Raw genomic sequence first — 22,544 nt, 5'->3', positions numbered from 1 at the left:
ACAACTGGCTTAATTTTAAAAGGAAGCCATTCACAAGATTAACATGCTATTAATGCTGTTTGAGAGGTTACAATAAATCACAAAGAATATATAAAACATCGGAATGTGTATACGTTACCCAGTCTGTTAGTGGGGTTCCTCTTGAAGAGAGCTCTCAGTAAACTCTGAGCTTCAGCGCTCAGGAACTGAGGCATCCCCAGCCTTGCTCTAAAGAGATAACCGAACCCACGATCACGACTCAGACAACTCACAACATATACAGGTACACTACCATTCAAAAGTTGCAGCATGGCTGCATTTATTTGATCAAGAATATAATTAAAACAGTAATATTGTGAAATATTATTTTTTGCTTTTTGTTTTAATATATTTTAAATTAGGATTTATTTCTGTGATGGGAAAGCTGAATTTTCATTTGACATTAGTGTAACATAATCCTTCAGAAATCATTCTAATATGCTGATTTGATTCTCAAGAAACATATCTTACTATTATTTACTATACAACAGTTATTTGATAAATAGAAAGTTTTTTTTTTTTTAAATAAAAATGTAAAATTGTAATTATCTTTACTGCCACTTTTGATAAATTTCATGCATCCTTGCTGAATAAAAGTTCATTTAGTGTAGGCAAAATCAACAATACAGAGCTGTGCAATTAATCGTAATAGATTTTTCAATTATGAAAAAAAGGCAATCGACGTAAAATGATTATTGTGCTGCATTCCGCCCAGTGCACCATCCTTTCCTTCACAGCGGTGCGCTTTTGTTCCTCCCTAAGCCTTTGGTGTAAACAACCAAATCAGACAAATAAGTGAGTGTAGTAAATTGCAGTCTACTGTTGCTAAACTTACTTGATATTAAACAGTGTTTATTAAAAGCGGCATTAAGCCACGAAAGAGACAATGTTCCCTGGGCGGCTTCCAATGCGCATGCTCCAAGACGGGGGCGGAACGTTCGTACGCAAAGTGGGCTTCAGATACGCACCTAAAACGTAAAATAGCCTACACACAAATATGTTGAAATGCTGTTTTGGTAAGTATCTTCATAAACATAGTTGGTTATGTCTTAAGTGAATGTAAACATTTGAGAAAGCGGGTGTGAAACACGCGTGTAACAATATATTGGATCAGTGCAGCTCTTAAAGTAACAGCACCCTAATAAATCTGCTGCAGTCATTAATGTTAATCAAACAACAAAAGACTTTAAGGATTAGTATATATTTAATGTATACAGCAGTGTTATTTTACATTTGATCGCTTGATTCAATTTATGTGGTAGGCTATTACTTATCTGAATACCACTGTTAGTATATCTTCCTGAAAAACCTAAAGCACTGTTTATTTCATTTGTATTTATGTTCTGTTGTATTTTTTGTTGGTTTTGTTTGTACAGTAATTCGTTTCTTTGATCTTATTTTTTTGCGGACTCGTTACTTGTCTTCTGTAACTGTTTTGAGGACATTTTACTTACATTAATTAGTATTAGTTTTTGCAGAAGTATCGATAATTGTGAAATTTCACCGATATTTAAAATGACTCAATCATGAAATAAGACTTTAATCATATCACCCACCAATAATAGTGTTAAATAATTGTGATTTCAATATTGACCACAATAATCGTGATTATGATTTTTGCCATAATTGAGCAGCCCTACATAACACAGAGCAATTGTTGTATAACAGCATACATTGGTTTTCTCTTAACAGCTTACTAGCTTGACATGGAAAGTGTCTGATTAACCGAAGACTATTTCCCAGAACAAAAAAAAAAACACATTTATCCTAAATGCTTCATTTAAAATAACAATTTCACAGTATTATTTATTTTAAGACTAGGCTTTAATTCTATAAAAAAGCTCAAAACTCAATGGATTCTCACTTCAGGATGAGATTCATCGTTTCTTTTCTGTCTTTTCCCTGGAATGGCAGTGACCCGGTAAGCATTTCAAACTGTACGAAAGAGAAACAGAAAGCAACCATTAAAAACAAATAAATCAGACAAAATGCAAGTGACATAAAGCAGGTTCTCTTTATTTCTACGTGAATCTGGACGTACCATCAGTACCCCATATGACCACCAGTCAGCGCTGTGGGTGTGTCCCTGCCGGTTAACCACCTCTGGAGCCATGTACTCCACCGTCCCACAGAAGGAGTAAGCCTTCTTCTCATTGTCGATAGCTTCCTTACACAGTCCAAAATCTGAGAGAAATAACAAGACCAATTACACCAATTAAACAAAACATTTAATCTTTATCCTTTGGTAAACCACAGTGCTTTTATTGTACCTGTGAGTTTGATATGGCCCTCTTCATCTAGGAGGATGCTAGAAAAAAGAACATAGAAATATATTTATGCAATTTACAGTCAGTCAGGTTAAAATCACGTTGAAACGTTCTAAACTATATCACACTCATACTCGACCGTAACTGAGGTCTTAAAGGAACACTCCACTATTTTTTTAAATATGCTCATTTTCCAACTCCCCTAGAGTTAACAGTTGAGTTTTACTGTTTTCGAAACGGCCTAGAAAATGGAAACTTTTCATTTTCCATCGGTCTTAGTACACGATGTAACTACAGAAGAGTCAAGTTTTAAATAGGAAAAATATTGAAAATCTTTGGTCATTTTTTTTTAGCGAGATGCTAACGGTCTAATCAGATTCAATGATCTATGCTAAGCTATGCTAAAAGTGCTACCGCCAGACCCGGAGATCGGCTGAATGGATTCGAAAACGGTAAAACTCTAGGGGAGTTGGAAAATTAGCCTATTTTTAAAAAAAAGAGTGGCGTGTTCTTTTAAGGCCCATTCACACTAAGAATGATAACTATAAAGGCTTGTTCTGTTTATTCTAAGCCACGGGTGTCCAAAGTCCGACGGCCCGCTGCGTGTCTATTAAAATATATTATATGTGACCCGCCACGGATAATTTACAAGTCGTGCAGTTTCACGATGTCAACGCAAGGTGGCAGAACTAGACTTTAGGCCAGGGAAACAGCGCCCAAAGCGGAACGAAACAGCGCTGCTTGTGCTCTGCGCAACTCGCGAGCTCTGACTCTAAACAAATGTGTTTACCTGCTTAGAGTCTCGATCACGCGGCCACTAAACAGCCGTGAGAAGCATTCGAGTTCGGCGCAGAAGTCTCCGGTACGAGCTGCCAATCTCTCTGTGATTTGATTTAATTTAAAGCCAGTTAAACAGCACTGACTTCATCAACAACACTAACGAGCAAATCAGCTGAGCCGATTCAGTTAAAATACTTTTCAAACAACAATTCGCCAACATTTATCATGGATTCACTGTGGTAACACCTGTAACCGTGGTAATTTGTCAGAAATGTAGGTTAATATCTAATTTTATTTAGTTTGTAATGTAGACAGGTATTAAATGAGTAATAAAGGCCAAATTGCAGACTATTTTTGTCATAAACTTGCAGTTTTGTGCATTTGTATTTATATGTTTATAGACTAAATATCTTAAAGCCATTCTAGATATAGAAAGATATCATTTTTTTTTTACTTTTTGCCTTGTGTGCACTGAAAAACAATGCTGTCATTTAGTATTTTTGTCTTGTTTCTAGTCTAAATATATCTAAACATTCTTAAAGCAAGATGTATTTACGTATTACGATGTATTTTTAAATACGATGTATTTTTATATATATATATATATACATTTAAAAAATGTATATAAAAAATAAAACTGGAAAAAGACATAAATACCAAGTACGAAAAGTATTGGTTTTACCTAATTAGAGCACTTATTAAATTTAGATAAGAATAGAGTTCTTTATATACATATATATATATATATATATATATATATATACATTTAAAAAATGTATATAAAAAATGTATATACCCCCCCTTTAAAAAAAGTTTGGACAACCCTGTTCTAAGCGCATGCTGCAGTTTTGTTGTCTGCCGCTTTAAAAGCTCAAGTTTTTTTTATTTTTAAGTTAAAAGGATTCTGATTGGCTATGTTTTTATCGTTCATCAGCTGGAAAAAAAAACTTTCTGACAGTGATTCCAACAATATAATTTCTTGGTGACGTTACGGCCTTTATCCAGTACAAGTTGCAGAATTCATTGGGTGTACATGTGTAAGGTCAAGTATGTCCTCAATGAGTTTATGTTGAATGTGTGTTTAGTACTTCTCAGGTTTGAGATCTCTGTAGATAATGCCGAGACCGTGTAGGTGATCTAGACCCAGTGCCAGCTCAGCCAGATAAAACTTCACATCTTCTTCTGTGAACATCACCTGAACACCAAAGAGATTGAGTGCATATCAAAGGAGAAAAAGGAGAAGATATTGTGCTCATTGTTATGAGTATTATATACCTCTTTTGACAGCCTGGTGAATAGATCGCCCCCTCTTAGGAAGTCCAGAATCAGATAGAGTTTGCCCTCGGTCTGAAAGGCTGAACACACACGCACGCACACACACACACACAGAGAGAGTGCACTTATGACCAGTGTATTAACAATGAAGTTTATCTGATCTATTAGTCATTAATGATAAGCTCCCACAGCTTCCTGTATAATATAAGGCCTTCATCAAGCAGGTAAATTGCATGACTACAAACGTTAAATTACTCGATATGAATGTAATGACCCTGCAAACATGGACTTTGAACTGTAAAAAAAACAAACAACAACAACTTTACTCTTCACATTAATTGGAGGACCAGAATCATTCAGGAACACTGAATTTAATTGAATAATTCCTGCTTTATAAAAAAAATCACATGCAGAGCAACAATTTACCAACAATCTGTATTCTGATTTCCACTTCCACTCAAAATGCCTTTTGTGACATTTAAAGGGACAGTTCATCCAAAAATGAAAATCTTATCATAATTTACTCATCATCGTGTCATTAAAGTGCCCCTATTATGCTATTTTAAAGTTTCCTAATTTAGTTTTGGCAATATTCACAATCAATTTTCACAATATTCAATGATTCTCAAACGACTCGATGGATGAATCAGTCCCTGTAAATCCCTCCTTTCCACGAGCCTACTCTGCTCTGATTGGTCAGATGGCCCAGTCGTTTGTGATTGGTCTACCGCGTACAGCGCGTATTTCAGAAGCTCAATGCCATTACCATAACTGAACTTCAGCTCTGTCCAGAGGTTTCCTAAAGCTCAGCGATTGTACACACTGTAAAGACAGTAACGATAACGTGGATTTTACACCAATCCCAGCGCGAGTCCGAACCGATGATGAAACATCGGAAGAACTAGTTATGCAACCCGAACCTTGAGCAGGACGTTTCTCTGTGATGCTACTCAGATTGAGGTACATTATGAGACTTCACCTCACCATCAGCATTAACAACTGTGCATCCATCAACAAACCCTGATCCAACTCAATCGGACTTTACTACTACTTTCGTTAACTTGTCAAGGAGAGTAAGGGTGGATGGCAAGGTTTACATTTTGTTGTGTTCGCCACACAAAGCTATAGTGTTACTTCTAGAGTCTTTGAATGGGCTGCTTTTGGAATACCTTAATGGTGCTTCTGCATTTAAATTACATGGGAAAGAAGGGACTAGTTCAGTCCTCAGTATCTCTCCTTTTGCGTTCCATGGAGTCATATGGATTTGGAATGACATGACAGTGAAAAAAAAAGTATATCATTTTAATTTCTAGATAAACTACTCCTTTAAAGAATGGGAAATGGCATGACAAAATATTACAATGTACCATAAAACAGACATCACACTAACTCACCATAATGGAGTTTAACCACAAATGGATGGTTGACGTCTGCCAGGATGTCTCTCTCCATTTTAGTCCTCACACGATCCCTCACTGTGACGAGAACAATTTCACATGAGTTTTGAGATCAAATATACAGTATGGCCACAGTCAACATAAAGTCAGGCTTTGATTAATTTTACTTCATGGATTGTAATATTGGGCACATATCTGTAAAACAACTAAGCAAATCACAACTATCCAATTCATATATTCAAGAATGCAATAATGCAGCCAAGCATGAAAACATTTCATGACTAATGAATCAAAGATTCAGCTGAACGGATGTCTAAAGCAGAAGTTTCATCAGATAGCGTTTGTTGGTAGGAAGTGATGTTATCAGCTCAAAAGGTGCGTACTAATTCACATACTGAGGAGATGTAAAGAAGGAACAACCAAAATTTCAGTAAACAGATACCTGAATCTAAAACCACAGGTTTATAAGTAGGGTGGGATTTTCTGTCATTGGGGTACACACACAAAAACAGGAAGTGAGTGTACCCACAGAAGTTAACATGAACCTGCAACCGTACCTCACTCAGAGTGGCATGAATTCAAATTTTCAATTGAGGGAATATACCAAAATATTGTGTATACAGATCCAGACTGCAAATCTTGTCTGACAAGTTTGACACAGTAGATGAAAAACTAGGTAAAGTCACTATTGCATGGTTGGTGTAATGATCAGGGTTGGTATACAGTATGTGGTTACGAGGAAACTAGGAGTGACATTAAAGAAAAATAAACAGCCCGGGAGAACAATGCGAAATGAAAGTAGCTGTTGTTGTTAGCAAAGGAAGCTTGTGTGGTTTGTGGTGTGTGTGTTTACACTGATGCTGTACCTTTGAGTGTAGCCTTTCTCAGGACCTTCATGGCATACAGTTGGTTATTGTCAGGAGGGGTTACCTTCCGTACCAAAAACACCTGTGCACACACACACAAAAAAAAAACATGCTTTCACTAAACAATTGAGTCATATTGTCCAAATGCAACTCAAGTCAAGTCAGTTTTTGAAGATAATGAAAAATGTAAAGCTATTAAAGGAATTTGCTATAAAAGCCCAAGTAAAAACTCACTCAGCTTTGCTGATTACACACACTAAGGTTGTGGGAAAAACAATATAAAGAACTGTCTCTTTTCTAATTCATGAGTTAAAAAACTTCCCACAGGAAGTTGAATTTGAATTGAATGACAGGAAGAGATCTTTAATGAACATATTCAAAATAGGTAAATGTAATTATATTCAACAAGCCATAGCAAAATGTTGTTACAGCTACTTAACAAAAAGGTCTTTTAAAGTCTTGTCATTGAGATTTGAGTACCATTACAAACTTTTGAGCATAACCATTGTTTAACTACCATGCATCGTTGGAGAAATCAACTAGCTAGTCACGACAGTTTAACCAAACCATAATATAACTTTGTTGCATTGGTTCAACGATATAGAACTGTCGTTAATGACGTCACATAGGAGGTGGAGTGATAACTAGGCCTGTCACAATAGTCGATAAATCAATTAAATCGCACAATAAAAAAAATGAGCTCGATAATTTTTCCGGCCACGATAATTTCCAGCATCCTTTTTTATATCCATTTTGCCGAGCGTTACATTATATGATCACGCTCTTATACATGTAAATGCTTCTAAGCGCGACAAGACACAAGAGAATGCGCTGTATGTCAATGTCCTGTCTGTGTGGCTGCGTCTCATGTCAGCTAATTGAGGGACACTCTGACACACACACACACTCGACACACAGACTCGCGTCAATTTTTTTTTATCGATTCCCAGCTCTACCTAAAACACAATCATCCGTTGCAGTTTTCCCAGCTGTTTATTCAAGTGCATTTTTTTGTTAACAGACTGAGAGTCCATTGCTTTTTTTTGTTTTGGTTGTTTTGTTCATTTATTGTGGATATTTAAAATGCTTTCCGTTTTCAGTGTTAAATAGTCTGTAGAAATAAAAGTTTATTGATCTTTGAAAAGGTGTACCTGCATTATTATGCCATTATCATTATTTTAGATGAAAATGGTCTCCGAATAACAACATTATCGTTTATCGCAATAATTTCTTGGTCAATTTATCGTCCAGCACAATGTGTTATCGTGACAGGCCTAGTGATAACCTCTGATAATGAATCGGATTGAGTTCAAATGAACTCTGTTTAATGAACAGATTATTGCTTTAAATAACAAGAATGGCATGACTGGCATCTGAGGGCTACTTTTGCTATTTTACCCCTCCCCCTGTGTACTAGAGTAAGCAGTTTTTAAAAATGACATTCTCTTGTCTTGACAAATTAAAAGACATACAATAAAATGTGTATACAGTACATATGGAATGAAAAACATCGATTGTACTGCATGTTTAGATTGTTTATTTTGCAAAAATGCTTGATTCGAGTCCACATCATACTGACAAGAAACTATGCTGCTAGCCACAGAGTTGTAGTTCCAACCCCATAACTTTTTTAATGTTTTTGATTACAATGGAACTTGTGAATAATGATGACCACAGTTTGCATCTTGAATGCAAATTCAGAAATTTTATGAATTATAAATTATAAGGCATTCTCTATTCTGAATGGTACATAACCCAGCACACAGGTGATGGTTGTGTTGTTAGGCAGATTACAGACTTGGGGTTTAACAATATATTGCGTTACATTATATCGCAACACAAAAATGCAACAATATCTATCATGGAAAGTGACAATCTTTATCGTGTACAGTTCACCCTAAATAAAAACTACAGTGTGAGAAAAAAGTTTTAGAGTAAGTACTACATTAAATGGTTAGTTCACCCAAAAATGAAAATTCTGTCATTAATTACTTACCCTCATGTCGTTCGACACCCGTCAGACCTCCGTTCATCTTCGGAACACAAATGAAGATATTTTAGTTGAAATCTGATGGCTCTGAAAGGCCTCCATTGGCACAATGGCACTTTACACTCTCAAGACCCTTAAAAGGTACTAAAGACGTCGTTACAAAGTCCATCTCACTACATTGGTTCTAAAATAACTTTATGAATCGGCGACAATAGTTTTTGTGCGCAAAAAAACCCTAAATAACGACTTACATAGTGATGACGATTTCAAAACAAGGCATCATGAAGCTTCGAAGCGTTATGAATCAGCGAGTCGAATCAGCTGTTTGAATCGCCAAATTTCAGTAGTTTGGCGGTTTGACACGCGATCCGAATCATCATTCGGCTCACTGATTCATAACGTTTCGAAGCTTCATGAGGCCGTGTTTTGAAATCGTCATCACTATGTAAGTCGTTATTTAGGGTTTTTTTGCGCACAAAAACTATTCTCGCCGATTCATAAAGTTATTTTAGAACCACTGTAGTGAGATGGACTTTGTAACAACGTCTTTAGTACCTTTTAAGGGTCTTTAAGGGTCCTTTCAGAGCCATCAGATTTCAACTAAAATATCTTAATTTCTGTTCCGAAGGTCTTACGGGTGTCGAACGACATGAGGGTAAGTGAATAATGACAGAATTTTCATTTTTGGGTGAACTAACCCTTTAAACTGCTGTATATATATATAAAATGTTGAATATAAATGTATAATAATGCGATGGGGGAATATTTGTGGGTCCTTATAATGCCAAATGTCTTATGTTACCAGTAAAAAGTGGCCCAAATTATTTTAAATATATCTAATCAGTGACAAAGTGCAAGCATATTTGTCTAAAATAATTCTGTATTTTCAGCTTCAGGATCATGAATATTTAATTGTGGTGTCACCATTGTCCTGTGCATTGGGTTACCAGCTCCAAGTCCAAGCTGATTCATTCCCACCCCCGATGTAATACCAAATTTAGCATTTTAAAATCAACAGTAAAATCAACAGTAAACAGTAAAATTTGTTAATCTTTTACCATTTGTCTTGTAATAAAGCAATAATATAATATTGTGAGGCTGACCTGTGACATGTATTGTCATATAGCATATGTATACGTTATAAGTCTACATATTGTGATATGTATTGAAACTAGTCTTTGCTTCTAGAAAGTGCGGTCACCGTTTTAGCAGCATCATAAGCTAAATAACTCCTACACACATCAAAGCCGACAAACACAAGATAGATATCTATAAACAGATGCAATATAAAAAGCATCTTGCTTTTAAAGTGTGTGAATATGAAAATATATTTACCTTTCCAAAGGAGCCCTGCCCAAGCACTTTGAGCAGCTCAAACTGCGAGGGGTCTGCTTTCTCTGCCCCTTCTTTAACCACATGTGTGATGTTGATCTCCTTGATGTCACCATCTTCCTACAACACAAGCAACAGAAATATCAGGGTAGTAAAATATGTAATATTAAACCCACCATATCAGACCATCCGATTGGCCAGAAAGACAAGTTTGATTATAATAGCTTTAAGCTGGGTTAAGTGGACATAATATCCCATGCCAGAAGACACTGAACGATGAGCAATTTGCTTTAATCATTGCACAGTAGCTGCTTGAGTAGATTTCAAGCTCGCTATTTCAAGATTTATGCAATACCATTGTTAATGACAAATATCTCCAGTGGCCTAAACAACATTATGAGATCTGAATGAGGCTCAGAGGGGGATTCCACTTTTCAGAAAGCGCCCCCTGTAGGAGATAGAAAAATGTATATATAATATTTATACTAGTTATACCCCCCCAGAAAATATACAGAAAAATTTATATATAATATTTATACTATTTATACCCCCCCCCCCCCCCCCCCCCAGGGATCAGTTGCACCTACTTTGAATTGAAACTGCAACTTTTGTGTTGTCATCCATGAACATTAAGGTGCCACCACCACTTGTTATTCAATAGTTATTTTGCAATTTTGTTTCAGAGGTGCAAGTGAGAAGTTCAAGCGATTTAAAGCCACAAAGAAAAACACTCCAATCAGATCAGAATGTAATCGGTTAATTCTTAATTCAAATTAGTATATGATAGAAATCAAGTAAGCTCTGCTGGAAATAAAAGTGTTGTATGTCACATTTCCCCTGTGACAAGAGAGAAAGAGTATATGTTTGGGAGGAAATGGTTAATGGGTCAAATAAAATGTAACTCTGCATTCTGAGAACCTGGCACATTTAAAAGCACACAAACGGTAGCATCAATCCCAGTTAGACTAATATCAGAAAAAACTTGTGTACTTGTACACAACCCACAATGCTGAATACTTGACCTTCAAAATCATCACTGGAATGGAAACACTAATACGCCAATGTATAAATCATTTAAAAGAATAGTTCAACCAAATATGAGAATTCATCATTTGCTCACCCTCATGCCATTCCAAACCTGTAATATTGTGGATATTTTGAGAAATGTCTCAGTGTTGTTGTTGTTGTTGTTTTTTGTTACAATGGAAGTCAATGGTCATCAAAACACCACGTTTTTGTTCCACAAAAGAAAGCAAATCATCAAGGTTTGGAACAACATGAGGTAATTTTCATTTTTGGGGGAACGGCTCCTTTATCCTTGTGGCAGATGCTGCAGCTGATATTTGTGTTATGTACAGTTTTATAGTATATGTACATACACATTATCTCTTTAAGAATGAAAGCTAAATTGATATTTATCTGAAGACAACCAGACAAAACGCAAGTCTACAACATGTAATAAATTCTAGTCTAGGTATCCAGTTTATATTCACCAGCTATTTTGCACATGAATCAATGAGGCCCTGAGCTATACTCCTGGTTCAAATCATTCATTTGTTCATTTCTCTGTGGTTAATTTAATCACATTGTTGTTATTATTCTCATTATTTTATAATACCACATTTACTACTTTTGATTCAAAAAGCTCTCAGTTTTACCAATGTCTGAAAAGCATTTCTTTAAGATGGAATTTGTTGCACTTTTAATACCAAACTCAAGTCAGCTGAAGTCAAAGTAAAAAAAGAGAAATTTTAGGGTGTTGCTGACACTTGCAACATGAAAAAAAGAAAAAAGGAGAGAAACAGAAAAGAGAAAACAGCCACCACCAAGTGTCAAAGAGCTCTGAAACGCATTTCATAGCTGTTCTCCCGCAGATACACCACATGAGAGACGCACATGATGTCTTGTCTTAAAAAGGACAACAAAATTACAGTCACTAACATCTTATGTTTGTGTTAAATGATTTTCTAAGCAATTGATTTCAGAAGAATATGATTACATAAACTTGTGTTTACCTGACAACCAGTTTGGTCCAATTCAACAAAATAAGTGTAACATTTCCTCTCGACTAACAACCACCCTGACAACAACAACCACAAACGACAACTCCTCTACAAAGCAATGTGATTATACGGTGTGTGTGCGCACTGACCGCCGTCCATGTTGTATGTTCATCGGTTAAAGATGCACTAGATGGAGCAGAGTTCGTGGTGCTGTTCGTCTCCTCTCTGGACTGGGTGGCATTCGCTAAAGTCTTACTGTGCTGCCGCCTGAACAGGTAGAGACTCAATAACTGACTGACTTTAAACTTCCTTTTCTCTTTCTCCATCTCTTCATCCCTCCTCTAGCCAGGGCACTCCACTGTTACCCCCATCCTCCTGCAGTCGGGGCAGCCATAGACAACAAAACTCATCCCAGAGAGGGAGCGAGCAGGGTCTGGCCGTGTGTATGAAAGTGTATGGCAGTGAGAGTGAGGGTGTGTGCTCTGCCCTGCTCGAAAACTAAAGTGAAGTAGGCAGGAAGAGGAAGGAAGAGACCGAGACCTGAAAACAGAACTGGTGAGAGAGAGAAAAAAAACACAGAGAGAGCGTGAGAGAGGGAGAGGATGTGACAAAGTAATGCGTGTCAGAAAGGGTGATTAGATAGATAGATAGATAGATAGATAGATAGATAGATAGATAGATAGATAGATAGATAGATAGATAGATAGATAGATAGATAGATAGATAGATAGATAGATAGATAGATAGATAGATAGATAGATAGAGACAGACAGACAGACAGACAGACAGACAGACAGACAGACAGTTTTTTTTAAACTATTATATTTCAGCATTTAGAAATTATATTATTTACCTTACTGACACATTAGTTTTATATTTGTGTGTGTATTATTATTTTAAATAAATTCTATAATAAATACAAAAACATTATATCTGTATTATTTTTGTTCTTATTTAATCAGTTTATTAGCATTTTATAAGTATTTTTACATTGCTGGCAACTTGTTTGATATTTTGCTCTGTTAACATTGTTACTGCATTGAGCTGAGCTGCATTACATGATGGATTGAAATGGTGGCTACAAAGAAATCTCTAACATTCATTTTGGTCATGGCTTGTCTTGAAAAGCGAAGGCAATTTGACGGTCATTGTAGGAGAAGTCCCACTGCAGGACTGTTAAGGCCCTGATTGCTTCAAGCTAAATCATTTTGAACAAAATCAGGCAAAACGAAGTACGTTTGGAGCTCAAAACAGCTTGCCAAAGTGAACTTTCCAGAAAGGTTCGCTACGGCTGGTAAACACCTTTGTACTCACATTGGTCTGTGGCTATTACATATAGGTAGGTGTGCGTGGAATTGTTTGCCGAGGTACTCTTTAATCTGAATCTGAAAAGTAAGTTCCGGTCTGGAATGGCGTTCCCTTTCCGATGACGGCAGTTTGACGGCCTCTCCCCTCCAACCGTTAGTCTGCTATGAGCGAGAGATGGAGAGGAGGTGCGCTGAAGTAAAACCCTGCCCTCTATTCAATATTCCATTTCACTTGGAAATACGTCACAGCACTGAAATAAAATCAGTTGAAACTTCCGGTTCACTGGGACTTTAATACGGTAAAGCTGCTTATTTTAAAGCAATCTACTGTATTGTAGGGGTGTAAGGATACACCTATGCCACGGTTCGGTTCATGTCACGGTTTGCTGTGAGTCATGATTCATGGCGGGCACCAGCAATAATAACACTAGATTCACTTTTAACTTAATAATAACAACAGCAATAATTTAACTTTATACATTGGCTTCTCGTTTTCTTTAGAGCAGTTAGCATACCTGAATAAACCCAAATGAAATAAATGTCTGCACTGTAGACTAGTCAGAAATAATCTACTCATTTTACCATAATGTTAAAAAAAGAAGCACATTTAATATAAATTGATGATACACACAAGTAATGTCCCACTGTAGCCTACGTGTAGTGACGTGACTTGGAAGACAAAAGTTAGTGTATACTTAGTAAATAATATTGTTATAATAATATTTAGTAAAATACAGCCCTTATTAGTTGTTAAAAGTGTATTAATCTTATGTCAAGGAAGAAAAAAAAAATGTTGGGCACAAGGAGAAGTGAGAGCTGTGCTGGGGCAGCAGGGGGCGGGGTGCGCTCGGTTCGACATGAGAGTATCGCGGTTCGAACCATGGGTGGTGTATCGCGGTTTTTCGGTTCGGTTTGAATATCGTTACACTCCTACTGTATTGTATATAAAGTGATAAATAAATGTGACGTGATTTTACTGGAGTGCCATAGAGCTCATGTAAACAACCACGTTGCTATGATCAGATGCTTTTCTTATGCTTTATTAAAATGCTTGCTGTTTTCTCAATTTTGTCGTGCGTTTATTTTACTATTGAGAGGAAAGCATGCAGCACATATTTACATATTCATCTAACCGTCTGAGTGGGCAGCGTCAGATGTTCAATAACAGAATATCACTGGTCACGTATTTCGAACTTAATTTTCATTCTAAACGAAGAATGAAAAAGAAATTAACGTCGTGAGTATATCGGGGCCTTTAGTCCAATCTTCTGACACTGCCAGAATTTCGGAGGTCAAATTTGATCGCAACGGTCATTAACCTGCTGTCGTTGAACATGTCAAACTAACGATCAAAGACTTCAGATTTTAGCCTAGGATCAGACAAAACTTCCTTACCTTCATTATCCCTAAATGGTACATCGATTTCTCTGATCCTTTAAGAGTATGTATTAGTAACTTTTCTCTTTTGTACTTTAGGGTACTGCCCTAGTGACAGCGCTGTACCTTTTTTTCTGAAAATGTAGGATTCGCAAAATTAGTCTCAGACGGCCAAATCGTCTGAGTGTACCCGGCTTTAGTCGCACCCTCTATGGATAGAGTTTGCCTAGATTTGGCATGTGTCCTCAGAATGTATCAAGTTTTGTTTAGTTTAGATGCGTTCACATGATATGTAAATTTGTTAAAATGCATAATGCCAGACAATGTAATTGGTTAATGTATTTTCCAGCATAGTCAATAGCTGCTTTGTAGAAACTTTGATTGGTGAAGATTGGACGAACAGCCAAGTTTGAAAAAGTATGTCTTTCGGCAAAACCCCAAAAAACGATACATTTAAATGCTTATATTTGAACCTTTATGGTTCCAGAGATATGAATCCAAAAAATGATGTTACTATAGAGCCACCTAATGTCTGACAGATGTGTGCCTGGCCGCCTGAGTAATAGGGGGATTTCAGACCATCCCACCAAGTAAGAAAATAAAAGCATAATAAGACCATTGGAACAAATACAATAGGGTTACAAAAATCGGACTCCTAAAAAAGCCAGAAAAAGATGACTGTAGCTGAATGTCTGTTTCCGTCGGGTGGACACTTAAATGCTCATCCTGTCCCATTATGCTTTGCTGGTTTCCCCTCTCAGTGTTCTCCTCCCTCACCATCAACTGAGCTAAAAATACAGTGGCGCTTTAAAACACACAGGTTCTTCCTCTGACCACTTCAGCCTGATATTACAAGAGGAAGTCATAATCAGAAGAAACAACAATCTCTCAGAACGGTGGGTGTGGCGGAACAGCTCAGAGTTTGTGGCATGCCCCAGCGCTCCTCTTCCTTTACTGTAAATCCTGTTACAACCTCAGCTGACAGACAGTGTGATAGTAGAGCTCATAGAGGAAAGCAGGTGGCAGCAGAAGAAACAAAATCAGGGATCTTACCTTCACACTAATATCAGCAAACTCTCTCTCTACCCAGGTGATCTGTGACTTGGACTGCTCATGTGGGGTTGGGAGGAAGAAGTGAACAGAGTAAATCAAACTGAGAACAAAATGACTCAAAATAAAAATAAAAACTTAAAACTCCTGTGCACTAAGAACTCAAGACACTTCTTTCCACCAAAGTTTTGATAGTTAAAGGGATAGCGCACCCGAAAATCTAAATCATGTTATACGAAAGCTTTCTGTGACACAAAACTAAATCAGTCAGTTCAGTAAATGAATCGTATGGTACCTGTAGGCATTATATGCCAAAGATAAGATGGCAGAAGATGGCCAAATAATGTTGTTTTTTTTATTACATTTTTTACAAACATGTATTTTAAGTTATATTGTGTTAAATAAATATTTTTAAATAGCAGTTTTGTAATTTATTTTTCTTTGAAAAAAGCAAGACAAAATAGTAAAAAGCTCATTTTTACTATTTAATTTATGCAATGGTGAAAAAATTGGCAAAATAAATGGGAAAAAAAAAATCGAAAAACCGCGATCGGTATTCTGCTTCGGCCAAGTGTTTTATTATTATTCGGCTTCTGCCAAAAATTTTCATTCCGGTGCATCCCTAAAATGCATGCAACTAACCCTCAACCAAACCCTAATCCTACCCTAACCCTATAGTAAGGACATGTAGTTAATCAATATTACTCAGTACTTAAATATATCATTACATTGTAACAATGACAACTTAAAATAAAGTGCTACCGAATATTTTTGTGTGAACTATCCCTAATCCCTTAGAAATGCTATAGTGAAGAGCTGAATATGGTTGTTCACTGTGTTGAAACTAATAGCATCAGTCGAAACTTCCTGTTTCAGCACAGGATGACAGAAAGAGGGTGAAACTTCTCTAATACGCTCTTTCTGCAGGCACTCTTGCATTCAACAATGACCTTTTAACACCTTTAATAGTTATGCATTGATAGAAAACTTCTTATTTGATCTTTCAACTTCACTTTCACTCTGCTTGAAAATGACCAGTACCACAACACGAATGGCAAAAGGGAAAACAGTTGCACAAAAAGCACATCCGGTGTCATTAACCCAACGTCACATTTTGTAATAGCAGTGAGCACATCCATCTCTGTAAGCTTTCCGGTGCGAGCTAAGAACAGGCTCGTTTTCGGCAGAATTAGTTAAACGTTCTGCCGAAAACAAGCCTGTTCTAATGACAGCGGACAAAAAATATTAAAGTGAAACCACACAGGATTTAACACAGAATATATTTCTCGCAACACTGAACAACCCACTAAGCTTCAGCCTGCAGCTTTTTGCATCGTAAACCAGACGTTTCCTGTTTCAGATATTCTCAAACCAGAGTTTGGTCACACAGAAGAGTCATACTGAAAATGAGGGATGTGCCCACAAAGAAAAAAAATATATAAGATGCAAAAAAAAAAAACACTTGTTGAATTTTAAACCGAGAACTTAAGCGCAAATGAAGCTGCAGTCAAAACAAATACGACAGACCTTCTCTCGTTCTCAAACACAACTGAAAAGAGCAGGTAACACAGGCGATATTACGAGTTTCCTGTCCCTCTCATCACATCCCTAACAAACCTATCTACTCTACTTCTCTCTATCCCCTCAGGTAAAGGACAAGTACACTTGCCTGTTGCATGCGTGGCTTGGTGCGGAAGATATGCCTCCACATCTCCACCCTGACCCATGTCACTGAGAACAGAGGCTGTCCGTCACAGAGCTCGCTGTCTCTCTCTCTGGCGCTTTAACACAGACCTCTTGAGTCTCGAGAAATAGGGAAATGTAAAAATAAAAAAAAACGCAAGGGACATAAGGGTCATGTGTATTCAGATGAGGGCGCAAAAGTAGGAAATGGTGAAACTTCAGAAAAAAACCACACGTCAACCTGAGTCACTCAATTCCTTTCTTTGTATTGACACAGACATGTTTCCACACTCCGGTGACTTTAGCTGAGCAGTCGGGCATATCCCCACCAATATTTGCCATAACCTATTCTTTCTGTCCCCAGCACTTGTGCAATCTACGAGCATCTCCAAATGTTGAGGGGCTTTCATTTAATTTCTGAATGTTATAATAAGCTATTTAAATGTTTTCAATGATGCTGTTGTCATCAGTGACAAAAAGCAAAAGGGATGACCTCATACTGCAAACAAAAAAAAGTTTACTAATGTAATGTCACTAGAGTCTGGTGACATTACATTAGTAACATTTTTGTTTTGCTCTAGTGACTAGACCAACTAGTAATATTTGGAATTTATTTCAATTGGTAAAGCATGGCACTAGCAACACTAAAGTCATGGGTTTGTTTCCTTGGAATTGCACTGTAATTCACTAAGCATTCCAACATATGCCAAATCAACAAATGTAATAGTAGCAGATTTAGGAATAAAGTTATCCTGCGCTTTTGACATATAAGAGGTCATCATACTATAAGAATATCCTGTAAGTTTCAGAACTGGAAACTTCCTTGTTTGTCCAACAATAGCTTTTATTGTAGCCAAGCACAGATTGACTCATTGTGGAATATGCCTGACACATCACATTAACCTCTGGCACATATTTAACCTGCATTAATCAGCGTGTTCTTCAATCTGCAGCGGCGTCGAGCAGAGCGCACATCAGAAGCAGAGGTGTGTGCGCTGATCTGAGCCTCATTGGTGTGTCACCGCTTGTTAATGTCAAAATATTTGAGAAAACCAATCAAATCAGAGTAGGCAGGCTTTATGTACACACAGAATCTGCTGAGGCCTAGCGCAAATTTTTGCAGCAGGACTTGACGTCAAGTGCGAGATATGCAAGTAGTTAAAATAAACATTTCATATTTGACAGCTGCTTCTTTAAGTCAGAAATGTTAAACAAATGACAAAAATATTCAGGCAAATTAATAAACTTTTGTCTAATTTCGCCATTTTGAATTGAAATAGGCCTATGTAATGTCATTTATGATATAATTAACAAACAAGAAATATTCACAAAGCAGTTTATATCAGATTAGGCATAGTAATGAATAATAGTAATGAATGTGTGCATATTGTAAATTAATTAAATACATTTAGTTACCTAGCTTTCCTGGTAGCCATCAGTAAATTAACATGTCTATGAAAATGATTAATAAAACATATACATATCAGCTAAACATATGTTTACTGTCTTCACTGACGAAAATGGAAAAACTTTATCAGTCATATCTGCCCTCTGACATGATTTTCAAGTTATTGTTATCTAATTTTTTGGCGTTCAGATCATCTTAAAATGCACATATGTAGATCATGAAAATCTACATTTTCTCGAGGGGCCATGCCCCCGAACCCCCCTAACTACCTCACATTTGGGATATTTGATTATAAACCTGCCTACATTGTATGATTAAGGGATGTACAATATGGTCATGCAGAAAAAGGCATTAATATTTGCTTTATAAGTAATAATAAACAGCCAATATCCTAATAAGCTACTAGTTAATAGTGAGAATTGGACCCTAAACTAAAGTGTTACCATTTTTTTTTCATACCCTCTCTGGGGGCTGAGCCCCCTAAAATGAAAATCCTAGAATCGCCCCTGCTCTGCAGAAGAAAATCAAGGGCTACTTCATCATTGCAACTTTGGCCACGCCCACTGGCGTGTTAGTGAGATGACGAGGAGAGAAGAGCAATACAGGAGGGACTAAAATAACGTTACCTTCCAAAGGATCCTAATGCTAGGAATGTGGTTATTTATTATTAACAATGTGAATGTCTCAGCTGAGCATTATTTATTTGTAATGCGGTACATTTCACTGTGGATTTTTTGGTAAATCAGTCGCAATTTTGGCGCAGGCTTTGCAAACAGACTTTTACGATATGGACTCAACATGTAAGTAACCGTGTTAATTGTAATGCCTGATCTGTGATCAGTGATTTCTGATATGTAATGATTCATGTACAGTCAGATGTTCTTTGTCTGTGTCAGTAAATCAAACCAATGACTAAACAATCAATTTCACATTGTTTTCTCTTAGTAAGATTAAAATAATCAATGTTATTAAAGTAATGTTATTTAAACTGTGATTAAATTATATATAGAAAACGATCAAAGAACAGCAGACACGCCCCTTCAAACAGAGCGTTCAAATCAGAGGCTAAAATCAGGGCAGGAAAAATGCCTTTTATAATTATGACAATTTTGATGTACAAAATCATACTAACATAAGTGCACCACAGGAAACACTATAAAACAATGCAGTAAGTAAAAGTTGAATTGGTCAGGAAGAATGATTGTTCAGTCAGATAATGCGTTATTAAAACTGTTATTGATTTTTTTTTACAGCATTATTAATCTGGATTAATAATTTCAACATTTGATAAATATGTAGGCCTATTAGCATAAGTCGTATATGTTATCGTTAGTTAATGTATTGTGAATCAACATTCAAAAGTTTAGGGACCTTATATCATCACGTCTACACCTGCCCTACTCACCCCCCAATTTTAAAAAAGCAAAGTGACACCCATCATGGTCAAGCAGTCCGCACTGATGCTGCCGCCCAACAGCACGCCCTGCCCCTGACGAACTTCACTACCGAGCTACCGAGTCTTAAAAAAACCCTGAATGCAACAGTCACGGCTGGCTCACAGGTCAAGGCTCCGAGTGTGTTGCTAAGCAGCGAGCGCTGCAGAGTTTTGGCGCGAGAGCCGCACGCGACTCGTCTCTTTTGTGCGGCCACCTGTTGCACTGGATTTACAGAACTGCTCATTCCTAACAAAGAGGCGCGTGCAGCTGGTGTGCGATACGCACTGGTCACGCCAATAATCTGGCAAACGGGCTCGGAGGGGTTGAAGAATTAATAGGCAGACATGAAGTGGGAAAAACTGTTTGAGCCCCTTTGATCAATGAAAGGTGTTCATGAATATGTATGCCACCCTCATTAACTGAGCGAATAAACATGAGCTTCTAATGATCTGTTTGGACTAGTGGTAAGTGGCCGAGCACTTCATAGTTTAAGAGGCACGCGTTGTTCTCTAATGTCTTTCTTTGGAACGAGCGAATGGGCGCTGCTGCAGCGCGGTACCCGGCCGATAGAGGGCAGCGCAGGTCTGTGTAAATTAAGCATCATGTTTCAACATGCTTTATACAAAAGGCATACACAAAAAAGTGCTGCTGTCAAAATTCGTTAAAGAAGCCCTGCCTTTTCTTTCAGAATCACCTCACACCAGCACAATTTGAACACAAGGTAACATTGCAGAGCCTTTTTTTCTTTACCTTCTTTAGTGAAATTTCTTTCTTATCAGGGATACACCTTCTGGATTCAATATCATAGTTGTTCAAAAGGGGAACAGTGTTAATATCTGATCTAATGCCATCTGAACAAGCATCTATAACCTGACGAGCAGCTCATTCAGTGAATCTTATAGCTGTCAGAGACTATCGAATGCTAGACGCTTCAGGATAAACAATGAAAAGCCTATAAGAACGACTGTGCGACAAACAATGGTACATTTATTCATAAATTCCGTTCACCCAAACTACCGCAAGTCATCCTTTAAACTCCAAGTACTTAAAAAATGCATTTGCCACAACTTTATAAAGATTTATAAAGCATATGTAATAATGTCGGGTGTTTGAAAAATCGTGGTGCAGAGAATAGCTTCTACTTCTAAATTGGGATGTTTTTGATGTAAAACATAAGTGGACCTCAGAAAACATTATAAAACAAAAATAAAAATTGCAGTTCATGACCCCATTAATATTTCATCTGTCCACTAAAAAGCTTTTCCTGCCTAAAGTACTGAGAATCAAACAAGCCTTAAAAGTTGCACTGAACACCCTGGAGTGATTCCGGCTATCAAATTCAGATTCCTGTTTCCTGTTATCCCGTGATTCCGGTTCCATTCCAACACAAACAACAGTGCTTGTAGTATTAAAATACATACTTCAGAGGTTAAAAATGCAGTTGTTTAGATTTATGGCATTCAGGAATGCTCGCCTCTCCAATTTTTATTCTTTCTATTTCTGCAGTGTTGCGCTGAGAAGCCCTGTGCACATTCCACAGCATGTAACGGTAAAATAAACATCTTCTGACTGGATGTGATTATATCAGTTTTTCATTTTCAATATGGACAGAAAAATTGCGGTAACACTTTATTTTACAGTGTCCTTGTTACATATATGTTACATTACTATGGTAATAACAGTAAAGTATGCATAATTACATGCAACTAACCCTCAACCAAACCTTAAGCCTACCCTAACCCTATAGTAAGTACATGTAGTCGATCAATATTACTCAGACTTACATATATTACATTGTAACAATGACAACTTAAAATAAAGTGCAACCAAAATTGCTTGTCGCAATACTTCTGGTTAGGACACAGAGTGTCAATTCAGAGTCAAACGTAAATACAATTACAAAATGTAATTCAAGGACAATAGACAATGTGTTAGTTTGCCACAAAATATCAATAAAACGTTCAAAATTCAATATAATACAATTGTGAAGCATTAAAAAAAAAAGTACGAATCACCGTCTACCCAAGATTTTTATCTTTCTTACACATCATTCTTGAGTGCATTCAGTCTTATGATAAAAAAAACATGTTATTTTTAAAACTGTTATTTTTTAATATGTGCAAATTTAGTGGCAGCACCATGCAAATCTGATAGGCTATTTGAGAACTAGAAAGAGCGGATGAAGCTAACCCAGCTTAAGTGAACAGCCTGTCTGACACAAAAAGTGAAACATAATAGGCTGTTAAAATGCAAATAAATTCAGAGAGTTTGGAGTGAGTCATGTCAAGACTGGAGGGGCTAAATATATGCTGTTTCTAACAGAAGTAGAGCGGAGAGGCTGATTACTCAATCAGG

General features: G+C 37.0%; 1 protein-coding gene across 4 annotated transcripts in view; it reads right to left on the bottom strand.

Moving 5' to 3' along the window:
* rps6ka1 (ribosomal protein S6 kinase a, polypeptide 1) overlaps positions 1–22,544 on the bottom strand; it is a 129,526-nt gene that overhangs the window by 14,314 nt on the left and 92,668 nt on the right. The window contains exons 1-11 of one of the 4 annotated variants that reach the window (XM_079833858.1): positions 17,332–17,468; positions 15,666–15,719; positions 9,929–10,045; positions 6,604–6,685; positions 5,735–5,815; positions 4,341–4,420; positions 4,154–4,260; positions 2,289–2,326; positions 2,060–2,202; positions 1,883–1,953; positions 119–207 (exon numbers count right to left, since the gene is read on the bottom strand). In XM_079833858.1, coding sequence (XP_079689984.1) covers positions 119–207; positions 1,883–1,953; positions 2,060–2,202; positions 2,289–2,326; positions 4,154–4,260; positions 4,341–4,420; positions 5,735–5,815; positions 6,604–6,685; positions 9,929–10,045; positions 15,666–15,719; positions 17,332–17,373 — 904 coding nt within the window. In that variant the 5' untranslated portion in view covers positions 17,374–17,468. Of the gene's footprint in view, positions 1–118; positions 208–1,882; positions 1,954–2,059; positions 2,203–2,288; positions 2,327–4,153; positions 4,261–4,340; positions 4,421–5,734; positions 5,816–6,603; positions 6,686–9,928; positions 10,046–12,077; positions 12,446–15,665; positions 15,720–17,331; positions 17,469–22,544 lie in introns of those variants that run through there. The other 3 variants (XM_079833856.1, XM_079833855.1, XM_079833857.1) reach the window with 3 other exon arrangements.

Source organism: Gobio gobio (assembly GCF_949357685.1).
Source record: "Gobio gobio genome assembly, chromosome: 13".
Lineage (NCBI taxonomy): Eukaryota > Metazoa > Chordata > Actinopteri > Cypriniformes > Gobionidae > Gobio > Gobio gobio.
This window is presented reverse-complemented; position numbering and strand designations above follow the sequence as displayed.